At 47.2% G+C, this 20,209-nt stretch overlaps 1 protein-coding gene across 11 annotated transcripts in view; it reads right to left on the reverse strand.

Annotated features, from left to right (window-relative positions):
- ERI3 (ERI1 exoribonuclease family member 3) overlaps positions 1 to 20,209 on the reverse strand; it is a 130,874-nt gene that overhangs the window by 68,094 nt on the left and 42,571 nt on the right. For all 11 annotated transcript variants that reach the window (XM_079151961.1, XM_079151967.1, XM_079151960.1 and 8 more), the window contains one exon: positions 18,987 to 19,078. In XM_079151961.1, coding sequence (XP_079008087.1) covers positions 18,987 to 19,078 — 92 coding nt within the window. The remainder of the gene's footprint in view (positions 1 to 18,986; positions 19,079 to 20,209) is intronic.

The raw sequence follows: 20,209 nt of genomic DNA on the forward strand, positions 1-20,209 counted from the left end.
CCTTCAGCTTCATGAATGCAAGGGGCCCCCTTTAAGGAAGGGCCCCCCAGTCCTGCCTGTGGACTCTAAACCAAGGGACCTGATTGTTTTTTCAAATACTGTGGGGCCTAGGGCCAGAAAGGGGCTCTGCCCTTGGCATTTACCATTTGGCCCTGTTTTTTATCACACTGGCTGCTCAGGGTCATCAGAAGAGAATATCAAACCCTACTATAAGACATCCGATTGGCTCCTCACTTCTGCATCAAGGAGAAGTTAAAAAAGATGGGATACTTCCCAAGTTCCCTTATTTTTACTTTTGTATAACAAAAAAGCAGAGAGACCTTCCCTGCTTAGAAAGACGAGAACAATATGAGGGGAACAGGGGTGTGAGAAAGTGCCCTCCTCACAAGAATATGGCACAAAGCAAAAGGAACCCAGCCTTCCCACCCCACCCCTCACTCAGCCCCACCACCTGCAACCAAGTTGCTCTGGCTGGGTCCAGACAGCCCTGATGGCAAACAGGTGTGGCTAGCTCGGCGCCAGCCAAGGCAGGGGAGTAGCTCATTAAGGCACCCCCTACCCCCCCCAGCCCCCCTGCTAATGGGTATGGCCAAGGTGGAGCCATTGTAAGCAGGAGCTCGGCTTTGAAGATTAGGTGAACAGAGCTGGAGGGAGAGCAGTCAGCTTGAGTAGGGAGACCAGTAGCATCTACGCAGGTCTGACAGAGTGGCAGACAGATCCCAACAGCTAAGTCCAGTTAGAGAGCAGGGACTCAAGCTGAAAGAGGTCATGGACATTACTCCTTCCATGATTTTTTCTCTTCAAAACTTAAGAGACAACTCTGACTTGGAGATGCATGTCAGTCTCACTTTTAGTAGACCTGAGTTCTTAAAGAGGAGGGGCCAAGCAGACTCTGGAGCCACCTTCAAACCCTTTGGCCTCTCAGGAAAGGCTGTGGAACCTGGATCTTCGAATGATGTGGCCTGTCAATCCTGGTGCTCAACAGCTTTAGGATGTGCACCCACTGCTCACCTGCAGGAGCAAATTATTGTGTGCCAATGATATACATGTAACGGGTGTTGAAGAGCAAAGAGTGGGGAAGAGGCTCTGTCTGCCTCAAAGTCACGAGTGGACCAGGGAGGCACCAAAGGCCATTCCTTATGAAGGAGAGGACTGAGAGAAGCTGGAGAAAAGATCTTGCAAGGAGGACACCTATGAGGTGCTTGGGGTCCATTTCCATATTTGCTCATTCTAATACAAACACTTCCAAAGAATATTGTCGCCAGCTGTTCTGCATCTCAGAACTGCCACAATTTTCTATGCTCCTCTCCAAGTGCTACGGCTAAGCCTCAAAAAAAGTCCCATTCCCCCTGGACCCTAGTTTGGGAGTCCATCAGGTAAGAGCTCCGCAGTCTGAGCGGCATGAGTCTGTGTCTGGCACATGCAAGCTACCCCAGCCTGAGCAGCACTTAGCTTGAAACACAGCTCTTTGTCTCTCTGTTTCCGTTCCCCACCCAAAGGAGATAAACAGACCCGGGTGATGAACAGTCCGCCTTTCATGATCACTTTTCCTCAAGTTGAGGAGAGTAGCTGGTGATGGATGGGTTGGAATTTGGTTATCAGGAAGGGCTGTCAGCCAGAGGTACCTATCTCCTCCCCCACTACGCAGGGCATCATTACACTGTGGCATCGAAGTAAAATATGACCAAGGGGAGGGAAGAAAGAAAGAGGGGAAGGCTAGGCTTACACACAGAGCAAATTGAGCAACAATGAGAGCAGGCACGAGGCTGGGACGTTAGTTATCTGCCTGTGACACCTTTTATCTCTGCACAAATTGGTCCTTCCTCCCCCACTGCATCCTCTTATACAAACAGAGGCAGACACAATGTGTCACCACTGCAATAGCACAGCAATTTAACCCGAATTAGTGAGGGGGTCAAGCTAGGAAATAGGGGTTTCTCATTTCAACAGGTTCCTTAGTCTTGGTTCTGAACCACCACATTGTAGGGAGGAGGGTAGAGAGAAAGAAGACTCATAATTGAATTCATTCACTTGGCTGCTACTGATGTATAAAAAATTTATGCTCAAGCCTCCTACTTATCAAAGCTGGTTAGTATCCACTTCACCTGCGAGATGCACCATGTCAGGAGACATAGCACGGGCCTGCCGGGGGCACTCAGTCATTTTAGCCAATGTAGAAATCAGCAAGAACAGGGAGAAAGAGAGAAAGGCGCTTCCCAAAGACATCAACCCCAAGTCAGAAACCGCTTGCAATAGGACAGAGTACAAGGTAGCATTGGGTGGAGGGAAGGGGGAGTTGTGGATGTGTTATAGGTGCCGACTGCATCAAAGGCAATCAAGAATACACTTGAGTTGCTGGGCATAGTGACTCATGCCTGTAATCCCAGCAACTCAGGAAGCTGAGGCAAGAAGATCCCAAGTTTGAGGTCAGCGTGGGCAACTTAGTGAGACTGAGTCTCAAAATAAACAATAAAAAGAGCTAGAGCACTTGCCTAGCATGCCCAAGGCCCTGGGTTCAGTACCCATTACTGGGAGGAAAAATGCACTGAGAATTTACAGTCCAAAAAATCATTCGCACTCCACTCTCCAACAGAAGGTGTCCAGGGTATTATAAGACTAACTCCTCCTGAAAGACATACACACACTCTGCCATGCCTGAATAGCAGCACTGATGGCACTGATGAGGCTAAAAGAGCAGGGAGGAGAGGAACCAGGCCTGTTCACCAGTGACCTCCCCTACAGTAGGACCAGTGGAGATTGCAGCTCAACCCACATCCAGAACCACCCCTCCATGCACCAAGACACAACTGGTCAAATGATCACATGTCCTTGAACAAGTAACATCTGTGCCCTGCTCAGTGAGAGTTAAAGAAGTCAGCCAAGGGAAACATGCTTTATAAGTGGGGATTAATGGGTTGGGTTCTGGTTAGAAGGATATCATCTGAGACCAAAACTGCAATAGCCTTTGGAAATGCTTCCAGGACACCTGCTTTGAGAAGACAGTGCCTTAGTCAGGAAAAGGGTATTGGAGAAGACTTCCTGGGTATAAAAGACATTTCTAGAATCACTGAATAACTACAAAAATGAATTCCTAAAAGCTTGGGTTGAGGAAAAGAGTTATGGACATGGGGGTATCTTGGGACTCATTATCCAAATCCAAAGAATCAGCATACAAATACCAAGGAACAAAAGTCAAGACCCCATTCTGGACACAAAATGAGAGAACCTTCTACCTCAACTTGACCACACACATTTTTAAGATTACCTTCAAGACCCAGAACCTCAAGGTAGAGGCTAGTCAAAACTGATTCCTATGTTCAGAGGCTTCAAGATCAATTCAGAAGATAACCATAGCATAAACATAATGATCACGCTGGGAGAGATTACTGAGAAAGGGCCATCTCATTTCTGGTGATGGGAGAGCAATGTCCTAAAGCACTTACAGAGACTCAGTTTCAATTCCCTCTGCTCAAGCAAGTGCACATGCATGTATGCACACTCTGTCCATCCACTCTTCTCTGCCTGCCTGTGGCCCTGAGGAATGCACTGCCAACTTCTCAGCCCATTTTACCCCCATGCTTGCCCCCATCCTCTGGGATGGCTGCAGGTTACAATTCCAACCACAGGCTTCAGAAAAATGATACACTTGCTGGAGCCTGCAAAGGGTCAGGAGAGAGTACTGTTTGAAATACCAGCATGACAGCTGGCTCCTTGTCTGTCTCTTTCTCCCCCACCCCCTCCCCAAACTTGTCATGGCACAAGAAGTCTATAAGCAGCCCATCAGCTTTAAATATCAGTGTGCGTGAAGCAGGAGCACGAGAGCGAGGGAGCGGGAAGCAGACAGCGAGCGCCTCTGTCGCCACTGCCTGTCAGGGAACACTAATGAATTTCACCACCAGCAGCCATGCTTCAGATGGGGGGTGAGGTGGGGGTGGGGTGGGGGGTTTCTAAGGAGAACTCTCAAAGTATTAAAACATCTTTTCCCAAAGCCCTTTTAATATATGTCATCGTGGAACTGAGAACTATGGCCCACCCAGGACTTCAAGGGAAGGGGAGGTTGGGGCAAGCCCCCTTGTCCTCCCACACAGGAAGGGGAGGCTGGAAAGAGCTGGCTGAGTCCAAGTGAGAATGGGTGATCTCTGGCAAGTTTTCCACTCTGCCTAACCACCACCACCTGCAGTTATCTCATAAAGGCCTTAGGATGGTTAAGAGGATAAGAAAAAGAAGGAAGGGTCCTAGAAAGTGAGAGGTGACCAGCTGTGGTCTTCTAGTCAGACTACCACCCACCCCACTTAACAGCAACTTCAGCTAGCTCCACAGGAAGTTATTTCCCCACAGATGTCAGGAGACGGAGACGGAGATGCTTATAATTTTACTGATGGAGGTTAAGAGTGGTAATACGACTTTTTCAAGATCCTACAATTAGTCAGTAGTGGAGCTAGAACTTCAGCTCAGATTTTTTGTAATTTGAAAGGTCCTGCTCTTTCCACTCAGCTTCTCTGTTGAAGGCCAGTTATCTCACTGTCTCCTGTGTGTCCTAGTGCCATGCCCTGCCCTGTCTCTCCACTCCCTTCCACTGGTACACATGCCTCTCTTGCCTGGCATGGGCCACAGCTGCCATGTAGCACTGGGCTGGGCTCCAGGCCAGGGTGAACTCAGTCGGGCAAAGCCCTGGGAGTGAGCCAGGCCATCACCTGGGAGTCTCCACAGCTCAGAGGACACGGATGTAGCATAAACCTTCCCTCGGGTGCCCTCTGTACAACTCTGATCAGCAGTGTCTGATCTGGCAGCGATCTGCTGTGCAGGGGGCAAATGACATTTAATTTCCTCTTGGTTTCCCTAAGGTACAGACAAAAGGCCGTCACCTGCGTCTGGGTCTGGCGGCACAGCTGGAAATGTTCCCAGACATGCTGCTCTGGAGAGTTCCCAAAAGAAACCAGAACACAAGCGGGTGCAGAGGGATGCCCCTTAGGCCAGAATGCTGGTCCTCCCGAGGAAAACCAACCTCAAATCTCTAGTGCCAAACAGTTGCTCAAAGTCTCCAAAAGAGGGTGTGTGTGTGTGTGTGTGTGTGTGTGTGTGTGTGTGTGTGTGTGTGTGTGTGTGTGTGTGTGTGTGTGTGTGTGTTAGTACCACGTTGCTTCATGGCTTTTAATCTACCTGCCAACTACCTCTACTCCCATTCTCCTCCACAGAGCCCATATGAAGCATACAAGTGCCACAAACACCCTGTGGAAAAATATAACTTATATCTCGCCCAGTGCCACGAATACTCATGAAACCCTGTAAATTGTATCTTGCAGCCCTTGTCTAGGGAAACGATGAGACAAGCACCTCTCCATGTCCTTTGCATGGCAACTCTTCCAGGGAAGGGCACAGTGTCCACTTGTTATGTGAAAAGTGCTAGAGCTGCCACGAGGCCAGAGCTCTTTCCCAGATATTAAGGTAGAAGCCCCAGCCAGGAGTGGCGGTAGGGGAAAGGAGGCTGAGCAGGTGATGGGAAGCTTCAAGGACACTGGACATTCTCTTTTTGGCCAAGAAAACCAAGACTCCTTAGTAATTTAAGTTGTCTCTAAGACATTTGCTTTTCCTACTACAGTCTCCATCTGGCCTGTGGCCATCTTGGTCCTACACTTGGCCTACAATGCCCTCTGGAGGTGCCACAGAGAGGCACCCTTCTAGTGCTCACACTCTGAGATGCAGTCTGACCTCTGCTCCAATACACTCAAGGACACATCTGTTTCCTTTCACCATCTGGCTGGTCTCTTCTGCCCTGATTCCAGTCCCCCGACTCCTTCAAGATATATAAAGAGTCAGCCTATATGGAGTCACCCTCCTGGCACTACCATTATCAGATCAGGTCAGTGGTTTTAAAACTATGCTCCATGGAGCTCAGCGTTCTCAGGAGGGACATCAGGAGGTTTCATGGACCGGGGAGGAAGAAGAGACAGGACTTTATCTTGGCTCCAACCAGAATGGCTCATTTGGGGCATTATTCAATATTTTGTTTAAAAAAAAAAGTTCACTGCTAAAAGATACTACCCATTCTGTCTATGGTGCTCCTCTGGGTTCTCACAGCATTTGTCTGTCTTCTTTATAATGTTTTCATAGTCTACCTTACCCTATAATTAGTTATGCACGTGCTGGTCTTCCTGTCCTGATCACTTGGTCCCTATCGTCCTCAGCACAAAATTTACTGGACTCAAAGCAACTCTCAAAGAGGCTAACTTTAGGCCACTGCTGAATGCTATGCCCTCCAGAATACCATAATCTGCACCTACAGTATTCCTTAGGAAAAAAGAGCTGCAGTGGAAAGTAACTAACACTTACAAGAAGGTTCTAGTGAAGATGTGGGGCAACATGCCACCCTTAAATCAACAAATGGGGACATACCTGCTACCATGATCAATCATCTAATTCCCTCCAAGGGACCAAGTAGACCTTGCATTTGACCAATCTTTGGCAATATGCAGCATTTTCCAACAGGATATATCACTAAGAAGCTTCCAGACCCTAAATGTGTGACCATGGGAACACAGGATGATGTTCATCAGCTGAATAATCAAGGTCTATCCTCTGGTTTGGTCAGCCTATAGAGGAGTCACAATTTCTACAATTCAGGCTATAGGACTAGAGTGGGTGAAGTCCCTTGGCCCCAACAACCAGACCCACTGCATAGACCTCCTTCTCCAGTCAGGTTTGGAGTTGGGGCAGGAGATTGCTCTCCTTCTAGCTATAGCCACTTGTTAATAGGCCCTAGATTCCTTTATCCCTGGGGAAAGGAAGGTAGCAATGAGCCCTCTCCTCCCCAGCAACCCCCCTTGCCTCCCAGCAGGGCCAGGGAGGACAGCCATTAGTGTGTGCCTCAGCAGACAATGGGGAGGAGAAGTCTCCAGAGCAAAGGACAACTGCAGCAATTAGAATGCAGGGAGGTTCAGAAGCTATTTAACTGGGTGACCCCTGAGGTCGCTGCATCTGACTCCCATCCCTGGATAAATATTGTATGAGAGGGGAGGGGGTGGGCGAGGAAGCCATCTCAGCACAGCTCCTCCTTCCCCTACCTCACACGGCTGCCTCCAGCTACACACACCAGAAACATTATTTACAGCCCTGAGAGTCAGAGCAATCACTCTGCTAACCAAGAGGGAATGGACAAAGTCGACTTACCAAAAATTGACTGTGGCAACTGAAGAAGAAACGAGGGCTGGTGGTGCAGGGAGCTGAGCCACCACAGACACAGGGCCTCCCTCACACTCTGGGTCCAGCTAAAAGCAGAAACTTATTCTCAAACCCCAAACTGTTGGCAGGTGAAGCTGGTCTGAATTGTCAAAGAGAGTAAATCAGAGAAACAGAGTATCCTTCCAACTTTTGGGGGCCACCCAGTGGAAAACCTCCTGGATCTCATCACTATTCAGGTCCTCCTTAGAAAAGATGAGAGTCCTGGCTACCTGCCCAGAGGAAATCACACCAGCCACATGCCACTTGCTGACTTCAGGTGACCCTTGGCTGACCTAATGGGAGAAGGCCAAGAGCAACAAAGTCAGACATCACAGAAAGGGGTCAGGCAGGGGAGAGAGGAGCGTGTGTGAGTGCAGGCTTTGCCTCAGCCCCTGCATGTGCTGCTCTTCCAGTCCTGCTCTAATGCACCCTGACATGCCTCTGAAGACAGAGAGCTGTTTGCAGTCAGCACCGTGATTTGTTAGTAATTATTTCCATGGTGTCACATTGCTGTCACTCTGTTAACAAAGAGACAGGCTGCCTCGGGCTGCCTGCAAGAAAGAATTGCAGAGAAAAAGGCCTGTCAGGCTCCCGGAATTCTCTGGGCTGGCTGGCTTTCTTCCCCAAACCAACATCCTCACAGGCTTTGGAAGAAACAGTTTTACAGAACTATCAAGTCTGAGTCGTGTCACCCTTTAGCCAGGGACACTGAGAATTTATCCTATCCTTCCCAAAGCCCTAGAAAGCTAAGTCCCTGAGTCTAAATATCACTCATGCAAGGGCTACCATTCCAGTTGAAGCCTTGTGTTCACTGGCCTTTAACTCCCAAGACCCCTGCTCTCTGACTCTTCTTCCTCACTGGGATGTTTGTGGCCTCTCATGTGCTCTTAGGAAGCTGGCAAAAGGAGCTTAATTCAGACCAAACTGAAGCAGCTGGCCTTTTGGCATGAAGGTGTTAGGGAGATTATGATGCGTGAGCATCTTCCCTTCTTGAATACACCAACCACTCTTCAGGAGCAAGTGGCTCAGGTGCCAAAATCCTTCTAGCCTCCATGTGCCTGCACATCTGTAAGGAATAACCCACAGAGCTGACCTGTCTTTCCAGGGCCTGGATCCGCCCAGGATCTGCACAGGAGTACTAGTGGTTTGCTTTAGAACAAAGTAATGTCTTCATTACCCTGGCTGGGAATTAGAGGACAGATTGGCAAGCACTGACAAAACAGAGGTCACTCACCTTACAGACATGGAAAGTTGAAGATTAATTCCCTCCTCTCACAGAGGGAATCAAGACTCCAGGATAGTGGAAGGGAAGCACCAATACTAAGAAACCCTTTCACTGCCAAGAAGTAACAGCTGCCGTAGCAGCAACAGCTACACCACCACAGGAAAAAAAAGAAAGATGAAAGCCCACAAACATACAGAAGACCCTTGCCACCTGGGCAGGATCACTGCCACACAGCTCCTATGGAACCCCCACCACCTGACAGAAGAGCCTGGACAAGACCATGATTCTTCTGGTACCAGGGTCCCCAAAGCAGAGAACAGTGCCAGTTGCATGCAGCAGAATGCACCCTCCATAAAGGCAGAATATTAGAGAGGTTTGCCCTCTCTATTCATTGCTGTATCCTCAATACCTAGAACAGTGCTGTAGCATGTATCAACACACATCTGCTGAAAAAAATAAATGAGCCAGTGTGGCTCAAGGGCCACTCACTCCCCACAGGTCTAGGATCAGCCTTTCCCTAGCACAGGATCTCAGAGAAGAGGGTGGCCAGGACAGGTTCCAGAACAGACAGGGAAAACCATAAGACTGAGGATTGGAACTGAGATTTATGAAAGAATTAGTGGTGCTTGGACAAACCAATAGGTTTAGGGAGATTCCCACGTCAAACTGAACATTCACATGCTCATTCAACAAACATGCATTGAACAACTAAAGAAGAGAGGGGTTTCAAAAGCTAAATAAAGTGCACTATAATAATACAATGGATTACTGTATTATTCAACTATGCTATCATACTACACAGCAATAAAAGGGCTAACCTACAGATACATACAACCACAAGGATTGACCACTTGTACCTTATTTCGTGCAAAAGAAGTCAAACACAAAAGAACATCTTGTATGATTCTATTTCTATTAAAGTTAAGAATAGGCAAAACCAGAAATAACAGAAATCAGAACTAATGGCCACCTGGAAAGGGAAAGCATTACAACTGAGAAGGGGCACAAAAAAACTTTGAGATGATAGTAAAGGTTCTTTTTTTAAAATTTGTTCTTTTTGGTTTTGCATAACAGTAGAATGTATTTTGACATATACATACATGGAGTATGACTTCCATTCTTGTGGTTGTACATGACGTGGATTTACACTAGTCGTGTATCCTATATGAACATAGGAAAGTTTATATCTGATTCATTCTGCTTTCTTATTCCCATCTCCTCTCCCTTCCCTTTATTCCCCTTGGTAAACGTTATTGATCTTGATCAGGACGGTAGTGATTCAGGTGTATATCTGTATACAAATTTATCATACCATACACTTTATACAAATACATAAAATGTACCATACTATACCCACTTCATACTTGATTTTTTAAAGACCCAAACAAAACAAAAACAGAAGCTGATGCTCAAAAGTTACAAAAAGAGTTTTAAAAAACTGATCTAAAAAATATCTCACACAGGAGATAAAAATATCTCTCACACAGGTAATCCTAGGAGCTCCAGAGGTTTTTTTCCTTAAAGATTAGGAGACAAGACCATCCAGCGTTCCCGCTCTATTTGACAGAGAACAGATGGACCCAAGCAAACAGCCAAGATGTGGAAAGATTTTTAAAAATGTTCAAAATACTGAGGAAACAGCTGAGCATGGTGGCACATGCCTGTAGTCCCAGTCAGTTACTCCAGAGGCTGAAGCTGGGGAATTACTTGGGCCTACAAGTTCAAGACCTGCCTGAGCAACACAGTGTGACACTGTCTTAAAAACCAATAAAATAAATCCAAACAACCAAACAATAAAAACAAACAACAACAACAACAATAAAAAGGAGTCCAGTCCAAGTCTTGGGCCTAAGTGGTGGTGTCTTGATGTGCATGCTACTGCACGCCAGGTAAGCTCTAGGGAGAGAGATGGATCATACAGTCCAGCTATGCTCCCAGTTGGTTCAAAGGTCCTCTGAAGTAGCCTGTCTATCAGATTCTGCTACAGAGCATACAACCAGACTTCTAGAGAGTACCCTGAAGAGCCACAGACATAGGATCCAATTTGTCTTCCTGATAAGCCAGGTAAAGACTGGCTGAGCTTGTCCAACTCTGGGCTAAGGCAAAGTTCTCAGAGCATCTAGCCCTTCCTGACAGCAAGGAAGAAGTGATAAGACCCTCATAGATGGTCAAAGGGAGCGCCACAGATCAAATCCTAGGGCCAGACCCTAGGCAGCAGCCCTTGCTTCTGGATAAATTAAGCAGTAAAGAACTATTCGGCTGGCTCTGTAGCAAAAGGCGAGGCTGTCACTGCCCTAAACACCTCACAGCCTGACCAGTCACAGAGCAAACATCTTTATCTTTAATCAGTTTTAACTGGGCAACTTCCATTCAGGACTTTGTAAAATTACTTCAATGATTTAAACCCTCTGCAAGTTCCAAGGGGGGATTAGAGTGAGATTAGGCTGCCACTGGAGTCCTACCCTTCAGCCTAGAAGTACCAGAAAATGGAGCACCAGAAGCTCTTTCTACTGGGGGAAGGGTGCTTGTTGACCTGACAATAGTTTCTCCCCCAGTCCCCCTCCAGGCACAAAGTCCTTCCAGGACAGACCAAGTACCCCAAACAAATGCTCTGAGCGAAGGTCGTAGTAAGATGCCTGTGGACTAGCAGTGCCAGGACCACATGGAAGAGTGTTGCTGAAGGAGCAACAGCTGGGAACTAGGAGCCTGCTCTGGTTCCACAGAAACCTCCTCTTCTGCCCCAGGGCCCACTTATGGGAAATAACCCCCAACAAGCCCACAATCAGGAGCCCCTTTACTTCCAATTCCAGGCCCCAGGACATGCAGGAGGGGCTTTCAGATGTTTGTCAGTAGGCAGGCCCCAGGGGCATCTGAGCTCTTAGGCAGAGGTGGGGGCACCCCTCACTCTCCCAGGCCCAGGAACTCAGCCCAAGGAGCTGTCAGGCTAACGAGGCTACCCCACCACCACTCCATCTGAGCGTGGCAGGCTGCACCGCACGACTGGCTTCAGGTGGCTCTTCTTTAATTAATGGCATCCCAGGCTCTGCAGGGAGCTTCACCCCACAATGAATGGCCCTCTCTCATTAGAGGCAAGCCTGCCATGATGTATTCAGGGTGAGGGCCAGGATTCATTTCCCTGTCTGTGGGTTGGGGATGGGAGGGAGGAAGAGGCAGCGGGGAGAGATTTATATCGAGGGACTTGGATTAGCTGCAGCTGAAACATGACCCCATCAACTCAAGCCGCCTTCTTGGGCCTAACCCAATGCACCTCTGCTGACTAGAGGGCTCTAGGGAAACCAAAGGGAGGGCAGAAGGTCTGGTTCCTGTTCTCTCTGAGCATAGACTTCAATGCTAACGCCCAGAATTCCTATACAACTTCCAGAATGTCCTCCTCCTGCCCCCACACACTGCATTTGCATTGGAAGCCAGGGCTGACTCTGAGAGATCTTGCCCAAGAGTCTTTCTGACTAGAAAGCTGACCCAGTGGCCTTATTTCTAACATACTTAGGCCTTGACCATGATCTCTAGCTGGATGTTCTGCCTTCTGTAGCAAGCAATACCCTCACCCCTTACCTCAGAGAAGGTAATTCACAACACAGCTCGCCCTCATATCTGCTCTCTGGATAGGACCTGAGTAAGTTCTGCCACAGGCATCTCAGAACTCGGGCCAGCCAGCAGTAGGGTAAAGACAGGCATCAGCCTGCCACAAAAACATGCTGTCAGTAGTCACCTCACTATGGTGATCCGTCAACCTGAATCCCACCTCCAGGGTGGGGAGAATCTGGGCTACACTACTCTCCCTGGCCCCTTCTCACAGGGGTCACAGGATACTGAACAGGGGGAACTGGGCCTTCATTTGTCCCAGTTTCCAATGTACTTCCTACAGACTCAGAAAGAAGACCACCCTGCACTCTGCTCACCATGTAGGTGGCTATAAGTCTAGAAGCTAGGTGGACTGAGGTGGCAAAAAACAGGACACAGCCCTACACACTCCTTATACAGATTACTCTAAACTTGACTTTCAATTTTACTTGTAGAGGGGAAGAAAAAACACACTTCAGAACCTGCCCTCTTTCCATTTTCAGTCCCTCAGAATGCCCAATTCACTAAGAGCACTGGAAGATGTTTCTGTCAATTAGAAGGTTGCTTTGCATGACTGTTGTCCCCCCTAGAAGGATCAGGGCAGGTGTCTATCATCTACGTGTGCACTCACTGCATGTCACCCACCCTTCTCCCTGGCCCTTTTGGAGGAATGTTCATATACCCTTCCTTCTACTCAGAAAGAGATGTAGCTCAGTTCCGCTTTGCTAAGCCCTATTTGGCAATGTGTCTAAACACATGCAAACTTAATTAGTTCAGGAGGGGAGCCCAAGTGCTTGCAGTGACAGATAAAAGTAACGGGAAATGAGACAAGTCAGGAATGGCAGGGAGTACTAAAACCAGCCCCTTCCCCCAGCAGGCTGCTAATCAAAGGTGATGTAGCTCAGTGCTGGGACCAATTGGCACTCTCATGGGCAAAGGGCAAGGATCTTGTAAGATCAGTGGCACCATGAGATGCCCTGAGTGCTTCCAAATTTGGCTGTAGTTTCCTTAAAACAGTCTGAAGATGTATTAATTTGTAGCCAAGGCAGGCCCAAATAATCCCCACCACATTTCCTGGCCAATCATGCCCTCATATCAAAACCTCCTCTAACATCAGACCAAGAATCCAGTCTCAGGCATCAGAGAGCACCCAAGGTTCTAACACTCAGTGCAAACAAGGAAAGGCAGAAGGACATTCCCACCAGATCACAAAGCCATGGGCAAAGAAGGACAGAAGCAAATGTGGACTGACACAGTTCTAGAGTCAGAATGTCTAGGCTCAAATCCCTGCCGTGCCCAATCCCAAACAGGCTGTGTGCCCTAGGTAAATTACTTACCTTTCTGGGCCATCGTTTCTTCCTTTGATAAAAAAAAAAAAAGTGTCATAAAGACTTATTTCACAGAATTGTTGTAAGGACTAAAAGACATACCATGTATAAATGGCACAATAGGGCTCCACATGTGTAATAAGTGCTCAATAAACACTATCTTTATACTCTGAGGTTAACTCATTCAAGGAATTCCAACTCCAAAGGCACAAATCTCTCAGAGAAAGCACTTAGCGCTGTGCCCAGGATCAGGCTCCTCTTCCCTCATCTAAGCCTAACCCACCATGATGGGTTCAACACAAGGCTGGCAGTGAAAAATCCGGGGGCTTCCTGACATTAACAGCTTAGTTCTCTAATTCACATACAAGCTAGACCAGTAAAACCCGAGTTGTCCCCTTCTGTTCCACTTGTCCTATACAATAGCAATGAATGTTCCCTGCATCTATCATCAATTCACAGTCATTATTCCTGAACACGATTCCACAGAACTACTTTATTACTTAATTATCCTTCATTTAACAAATACTGAGGCTGAGAGTGTAGCTCAGTAGTAGATGTTGTTTAGCATGTGCAAGGCTCTGTATATAAACTCCAGCACCACCAAAAAATAAATAATAATTCAACAAATATATACTGAACACCTAGTTAAGCCTTGTCCTAGTATTACAACACTGCTCATAGTCTAGTGAGAGAGAAAGACAAGTGAAGGCAGCTACAACAAATTTTATGCATGAATAAATTACATGGGCTCTAAGAACAAAAAGGAAGGCACCGAGAGAAAGCTACTGGGAAATGGCCAGCTAGAGTGTCTTCAAGGGATGGATGGAGGGGTGCAAAGTGCATAGAAAGTACTGAGGGATGTGATTAGAGAAGTAAGTAGGAGCCTTGAAGCTCTCAACAAACAGTGTGAACTTGAGCTTGAGGGTAAAGGTGAGCCTGAGCCTGGACAGGGGTTAAGCTGAGGTGTGACATAATCTGCAGCAATTGCGGGAAGGGAATAGAAGCAGTAAGACTGGAGTCAAAGAGATTAGTTAGAAGGCCTTGGTAGTAATTCAAGAATCTGATCATGTTAACTAGGGTGGTGGCAGTGGGAATGGAAAGAAGGGAATTAATTCCAGAAACCTCTAGGAGGCAATCAACAGAATTTGGCAATTAACTGGTTGTGACTAGAGAAAGGATGATTCTCTGGTATCTGACATGATAGCCGAGTAGACGGTACCAGTCATTATTTGAGGGAATGTTGGAGGACACTCTCTGGGGAGAAAGTAGCAGGAGAGCTTAAGGGACCTGTGACCACTGAGGTAAAGATGTAGGAGAAGCAGCTGGATATGCAGGCTTGGAGCTGAAGCAGCAGATGGAGCAGATTTCTTTTCTCCAACAGGATCTCAGTTGCCATGTTAGTTCTCATATCTCACTTGAGGAAAAAAAATTAGACAACTTCAGCATACAGAAGATAGCTGAAGCTATGGCAAAAGATAAGACCACTTTGGTAAGGGCAGGTGTGTAGAATCAAAGAAAAAAACAGCTAAGACAGAGATAAAAGCATCACCAATATTTAAAGAACACCAACACTGAGGAGAAGACAGAGAATCAGAAGACACAAAGAAAAGATAAAAAACATTCAAAAAGATTAAATGGTTAATTTCGTTGAATGATGCCAAGAGGACCCAGGTTGACCCCAGAGCCAGTATGTCCCTGGACCACTGTTTCAGTCACTTTCTACATTCCCAGGACAATCACCACCCCACAAACAGGGGTTTGCAGGTGTGTGGGTCTACCCCGTTTGGGTCTTCAATGGTCTGGGCTACCACAGCTTGGGAACCTTGTCATCCCTGCTGAGCACATGCTCCCTACACCAGCAGCAAGTAATGTACTCTGGGCAAGCATATTTCCATCTTCAGACTTTGTAAAATCTGAAGTGCTCCAGGCCCACCTCAGCAGAGCACAGGCAGAGAGGTGTGGTATGCCAGGCCAGGAAGGCAGGCAAAGAACTGAAGCCCATGCCAGCCCAGCACCTACATATGAGAGGAGAACTTCCTGTTCTAAAGCTTAGCGGAGCCTAGAGAAGGAGCCACTGAACTCTGAGCAGGCCACATCCCTCCTTCATCAGAGCACAGTATCAAATTACCCTGAATCTCTCCAGAAGGGCCCACTCTCAGGCTGCATCCAGGGCCAGGGCCTCCCTCCAGCCAATCTCACCTCCTCCAATCTTGCCCTCTTCCTCAGACCAACAGCCCACCCAGAAAGCATCTGGTCTAGCTTCTCAGTCATGTGGTGCTTTTCAGCTGGCGAACCTGATCTTCAAGCAACAGGTTAAAGCCCAAGTTCCTCAAGTGGGCACCTGGGGAAACACCACTCCTCTCTCTACTAGACCTACCCAACCACCACACCAAAGATGGGCCCCCCCTGAAAGGGACATCCCCTACCTTGGTAAGCAGAGAAACAACACTAAACTTCATGAGAGCCGTAGAAACCAAGTAAAGCAAAGGAAAGGTAGGATAGGTACAGAAGGTGGTTGAAAGCCAAATCCATATTCTTCTTTAAAGATCAACTCTTTAAAGAAAATTAAACCTGTACCCACTAAATTTAAACCTGCCTAGCAGGGATCTGTGGCTATAGCATCAAAGCCCTATAAACCCGGAGTATCCGCTCATCGGGCTTTGACAAAAGATGGACACAAAATGATTTTGTCAGGATGGGAGCAGATTTCTTTTCTCCAGTGGGATTTCTGCTGCCACTTCAGTTCCCATTTCTCAGTGCTGCACTAATCAGCCTCTTTCCAACAAAAGTGATGTGAAGCTGCTTTGGGGGGATGGGGGTAAGGGCAGCGATGAGAAGGAGCCATGCTTCCAGAATACTAGAGTGTGAAATGAAAATATTTGCTGAGTTCCTTAGACTTAGTTAAATCTGGAAATGGATGTCAAAATAAGAAGTAAGCCACAGACTAACAACTTGTGAGTGTCAATTTAACACCACCCTTGTCAGGCTCATCAGCAGCCTTTACCAGGCGAACAAAAAGGTGATGGCTCTGCCGAGAGCAACTGACGAGAGGTTCCGGGAACACCGATAAGCTGTGCACTGTCACGCTACACTACTTAAGTTTCCTCTCTGGCTGTTTTTATTTTGTTACACATTTAATTAAGAGCCTTCCCAGCAGTGGTACGGAGTCCTGCTTCTAAAAGGCAGTCACAGAGCCCTCCTCCCACCCCGCCACCTGCTTCCTCCTGCACACTCTTCCCCAGAGCCTCACTGGCCTTCTCCATCTAAACCCAAATCAGCATCAAAGTCCACCCTACCCACCTCTTATGGAAACTATGCCAACTTAGAATTCAATTCTGTTTAGGTACAAGTCTTTAACTCTTTTAGCCTCAGGAGGGTTTTGTTTTGTTTGCTTCATGAATAAAAGGTAGACATGACCTCCTACCAGAGGCAGTGGTCAGGAAGACCAAATGAGGAAAGGTTATATGCTCTTAATAATCTGGTTTCCCTTCATATATGCTTGGATTCCACCACCCAATCCAAGTTTTCAATTACCTCATTTCTTGTGAGGATACAGAGCAATGTCCTCAGTCACCAACATCTGTTCTGGACACACTGTGCTGCAGTGCATGCAGGGCTTGAGGGCTAGACTAGAGCTCCAGGCAAGAACATGCCAGACCCAAAGATGACAACCCCTCTGAAACTCTCTATCTCATGGGGAGGCCAAGTCCAAGCTTGGGAGGCCCAGCCAGATAGATGGTCTCCAGCCTTATGCACAATAAGTTTTCATACGTACACACCATTCCCTGAATGACGAAAAATTCTGAAATGTGGGCCTTTGAAGATGAACATGCCAAAGAGAAAAACAATGGAAGGGTGGGAGGAGTTCTGATGAAGCTATTTGGAATAACTGGATCTCTGGACCAGGCCAAAGTACTTTCCTCCTGTCCCACATAAGCTCTAGAATACTGGGTAGCAGCCTGATCCTGTCCTGCCCTGTGTAGCTTCTCCTGGGCTTCAGAGCCCCACATTAAACCTGTCAAGGGTTCACAGTTACCCAGGGCACCACCAACAAGAACAACGGTCTTCTCCTCCACCCCTTCTCCATGACCTCTTCCTCTGATTCATAACTGCTTCAACCCCAGCCAGTATAATTCTTCTGACAAATGAGTGCCATGTGGAAGGGTGGGGAGACACCCTGGAGCACATATAGAGGTGTGCAGTCAGTGTGTACACACAACCAAAAGGGTGTGGCAGGTGAAATGTGTGTGTGCTGATGTGTTCTAGGCTTTGTTCTTCCTCCACTGTGGAGTTGGAGTACAATACAGGCTTGACACCCATCGTGGTGCATTAACTCCACCTCAATTTCCAGTGTCCAAAAGGCATAAAAAGGACCTTGGTGAGAAATGGTGCCTGTTTAAGTAGAAAATGTCATACCAGAGCCACTACTGCCCACCCCCCACCAATATCCACCTTATGCTCAAGAGTGTGCGCTCGCTCTCTCTCTCTCTCTCTCTCTCTCTCACACACACACACACACACACACACAGAATGCTTGCTGCTGTCTTCAGTGACAAAGAACATAAAGATATCGATTCTATCAATCCTCAGCAAACAGTGCCCCCACCACCTCCACCCCTCCATCAGTTCCCCTGGGGGCTGTCTGAAGCCAGGTATCCATGAGGACAGAAAAGATGCAGAAGTGTCAACCCAGAAAAGAAACCAGTTTTTGTCTATAACTGGGGCATGATCAGGAGACAAAGGAGAAAACGCAGTGGGGACAAAGAAGAAAAGTAGAGGCTGGTGACATGGGCAGCTTCCTAGAAGCAGCCGTCTTATCCTACCACTAGGCTCTCAATTAGATCACCAGGGTCTTACATGGAAGATAAAAGGGTGGCATAGTATAACAGTTAAGGGCAAGGACACTGGAGCCAAGTTGACTGGGTTTTAATCCTGGCTGTGTGTGTCCTTGTCAAGTTACTTAACCTCTCTGTGCTTAATGCTCTCAGTTATAAAACAGAAATAAGATTAGTACCTATTTCATAGAACTGGTAAATGCACTACTACTTCTAGAGCTCTTAGAATACTAAATACTATATATTTGGTAAAAAATTTTTTCAAGACCCTCTTTTTGCATGCGTGTAGTACTAGGTTTTAAACCCAGGGCCTCCACATGCTAGGCAAGCACTCTACCACTGAGCTAAATCCCCAGTCCTTTTGAGTTTATTTTGAGACAGGGTCTGACCAAGTTGTTGAAGCTGGCCTTAAATTTATGATCTTCCTGCCTCAGTAGCTGGGATCATAGCTAGGATTTAGATGTGTGCCACCATGCCAGGCAACACCTCTTTAACACTTTCCTTCTAGGGATCATGTGCAGCCCAGCAATTAGAAGGGCTGTCATGAGGAACGAGACTTGGCAAAGGCAGGAAGGCCCCAAAAACAGCAGTCTAGGTAGAGCCCTTGACTCAACCCCACCCTGTTCCAGAAAGACAGAAAGCAGGACTCCCAGCCCTTCTCCATCCCTAGTAGCCCCAAAGACCCAGAAATCCCTGCCCCAGCTGTCCTGCAGGCTTAGACACTTACACCTCTGACAGGCAAGACCTGGCCCCACAGAGTCCAAGCCCTGGCAACAAAGGAGCCCTTCTCATACTCACATGACTTTTAAGTCCCAGTCTCCACAGGTGACAAAAATTGACTTGACGTTTGGATCTAAGAGGCCTTCCTTCGCCATCCACTCATCGACCCTCTGAAAAGTACACAGGAACAGATGAGATTTTCCTTTATTTTTTTCCCCCTGAGCCTATGAAGAGCCACAACAGTGAAATGCAGATAAGCTGCTTGTAATCGGAGCAAGAGAAAACTGTGATCTTATTCAGTCATGGCTCTGCTCTGGACTCTTAGCCTTAGCTCAGAACTACAGAGGCCCCTGGAGGATGATCCCTTCAGGAAGACTCACAAGCCCAAGTGTGTGGGAGGGTGGGCCCCTCCAACGCCCCTGCCTGGCAGTCAGCCTCCGATTCCAGCAGGTCAGTCCAACAGCCTGCTCTAACTTCGTTGTTCCTCTCATTGGTCCTCCAACAAGTCAGAGCCCAGCACAGTCTGTCCTAGGGCATGAGAATGGTCCAGAAGGAAGCCCCAAGCAGCGACTCCAATCCACAGCTTTGTTCATTCACTTATTCATTTTACCCTTCCACCCAATGTTTACTAACCAAATTTCTGAATTTGGTTATTTGCCAAATGAAGGTGAAGAGAATTTCATCTTCCTGGGTAGCACTGCCTGTTCCTGTTGCTAAAAGCTCATAAATGGCCCCTGACTTTGTATTTCTCCTTTTCCCAGTTGAGGATTCAAATTTAGCACAATATTTTGAAGGCTGAGCTCAAATCCTACACAAGGAAAGAAACTGCTCCTAAACATACTTTAAGTTTCTTTCCCTCTGAATGATTTTACCGTTTGCACTCACACTGGAAGTACAAATACTAAAATCAGTATATAACGAGAGAATTATCATGAAGAATTCATGAAGCACTGCCTATTTTTCAGAAGATCCTAGGAATGAGGAGGGAGTAGAGCAGATCACACCACTGCTTCTACACACACAGGAGGGTAATTTCTTATGGCTGTACCATACAGTATTAAAAATGCAAGATTGAAAGTCAGACACATCTGGGTTCCAACCCTTCGCTCTTCCATATCCAGGCTATGTCATTGATGGGAAGTCATTTAAAAGTCATCTAACCCCTCTGACCCTCAGTTTCCTTCATCTATAAAACAGGGTGGGATGACTAACCTTACAGAGTTGTTCTGAGAATTAAGTGGGATAATGTGTTAAGTGCCTACTACAAAATAAGACAGTGGGCTGAGAAGGAAAGAACCACA

This window comes from Sciurus vulgaris, assembly GCF_902686455.1.
Source record: "Sciurus vulgaris genome assembly, chromosome: 1".
NCBI classification, from domain to species: domain Eukaryota; kingdom Metazoa; phylum Chordata; class Mammalia; order Rodentia; family Sciuridae; genus Sciurus; species Sciurus vulgaris.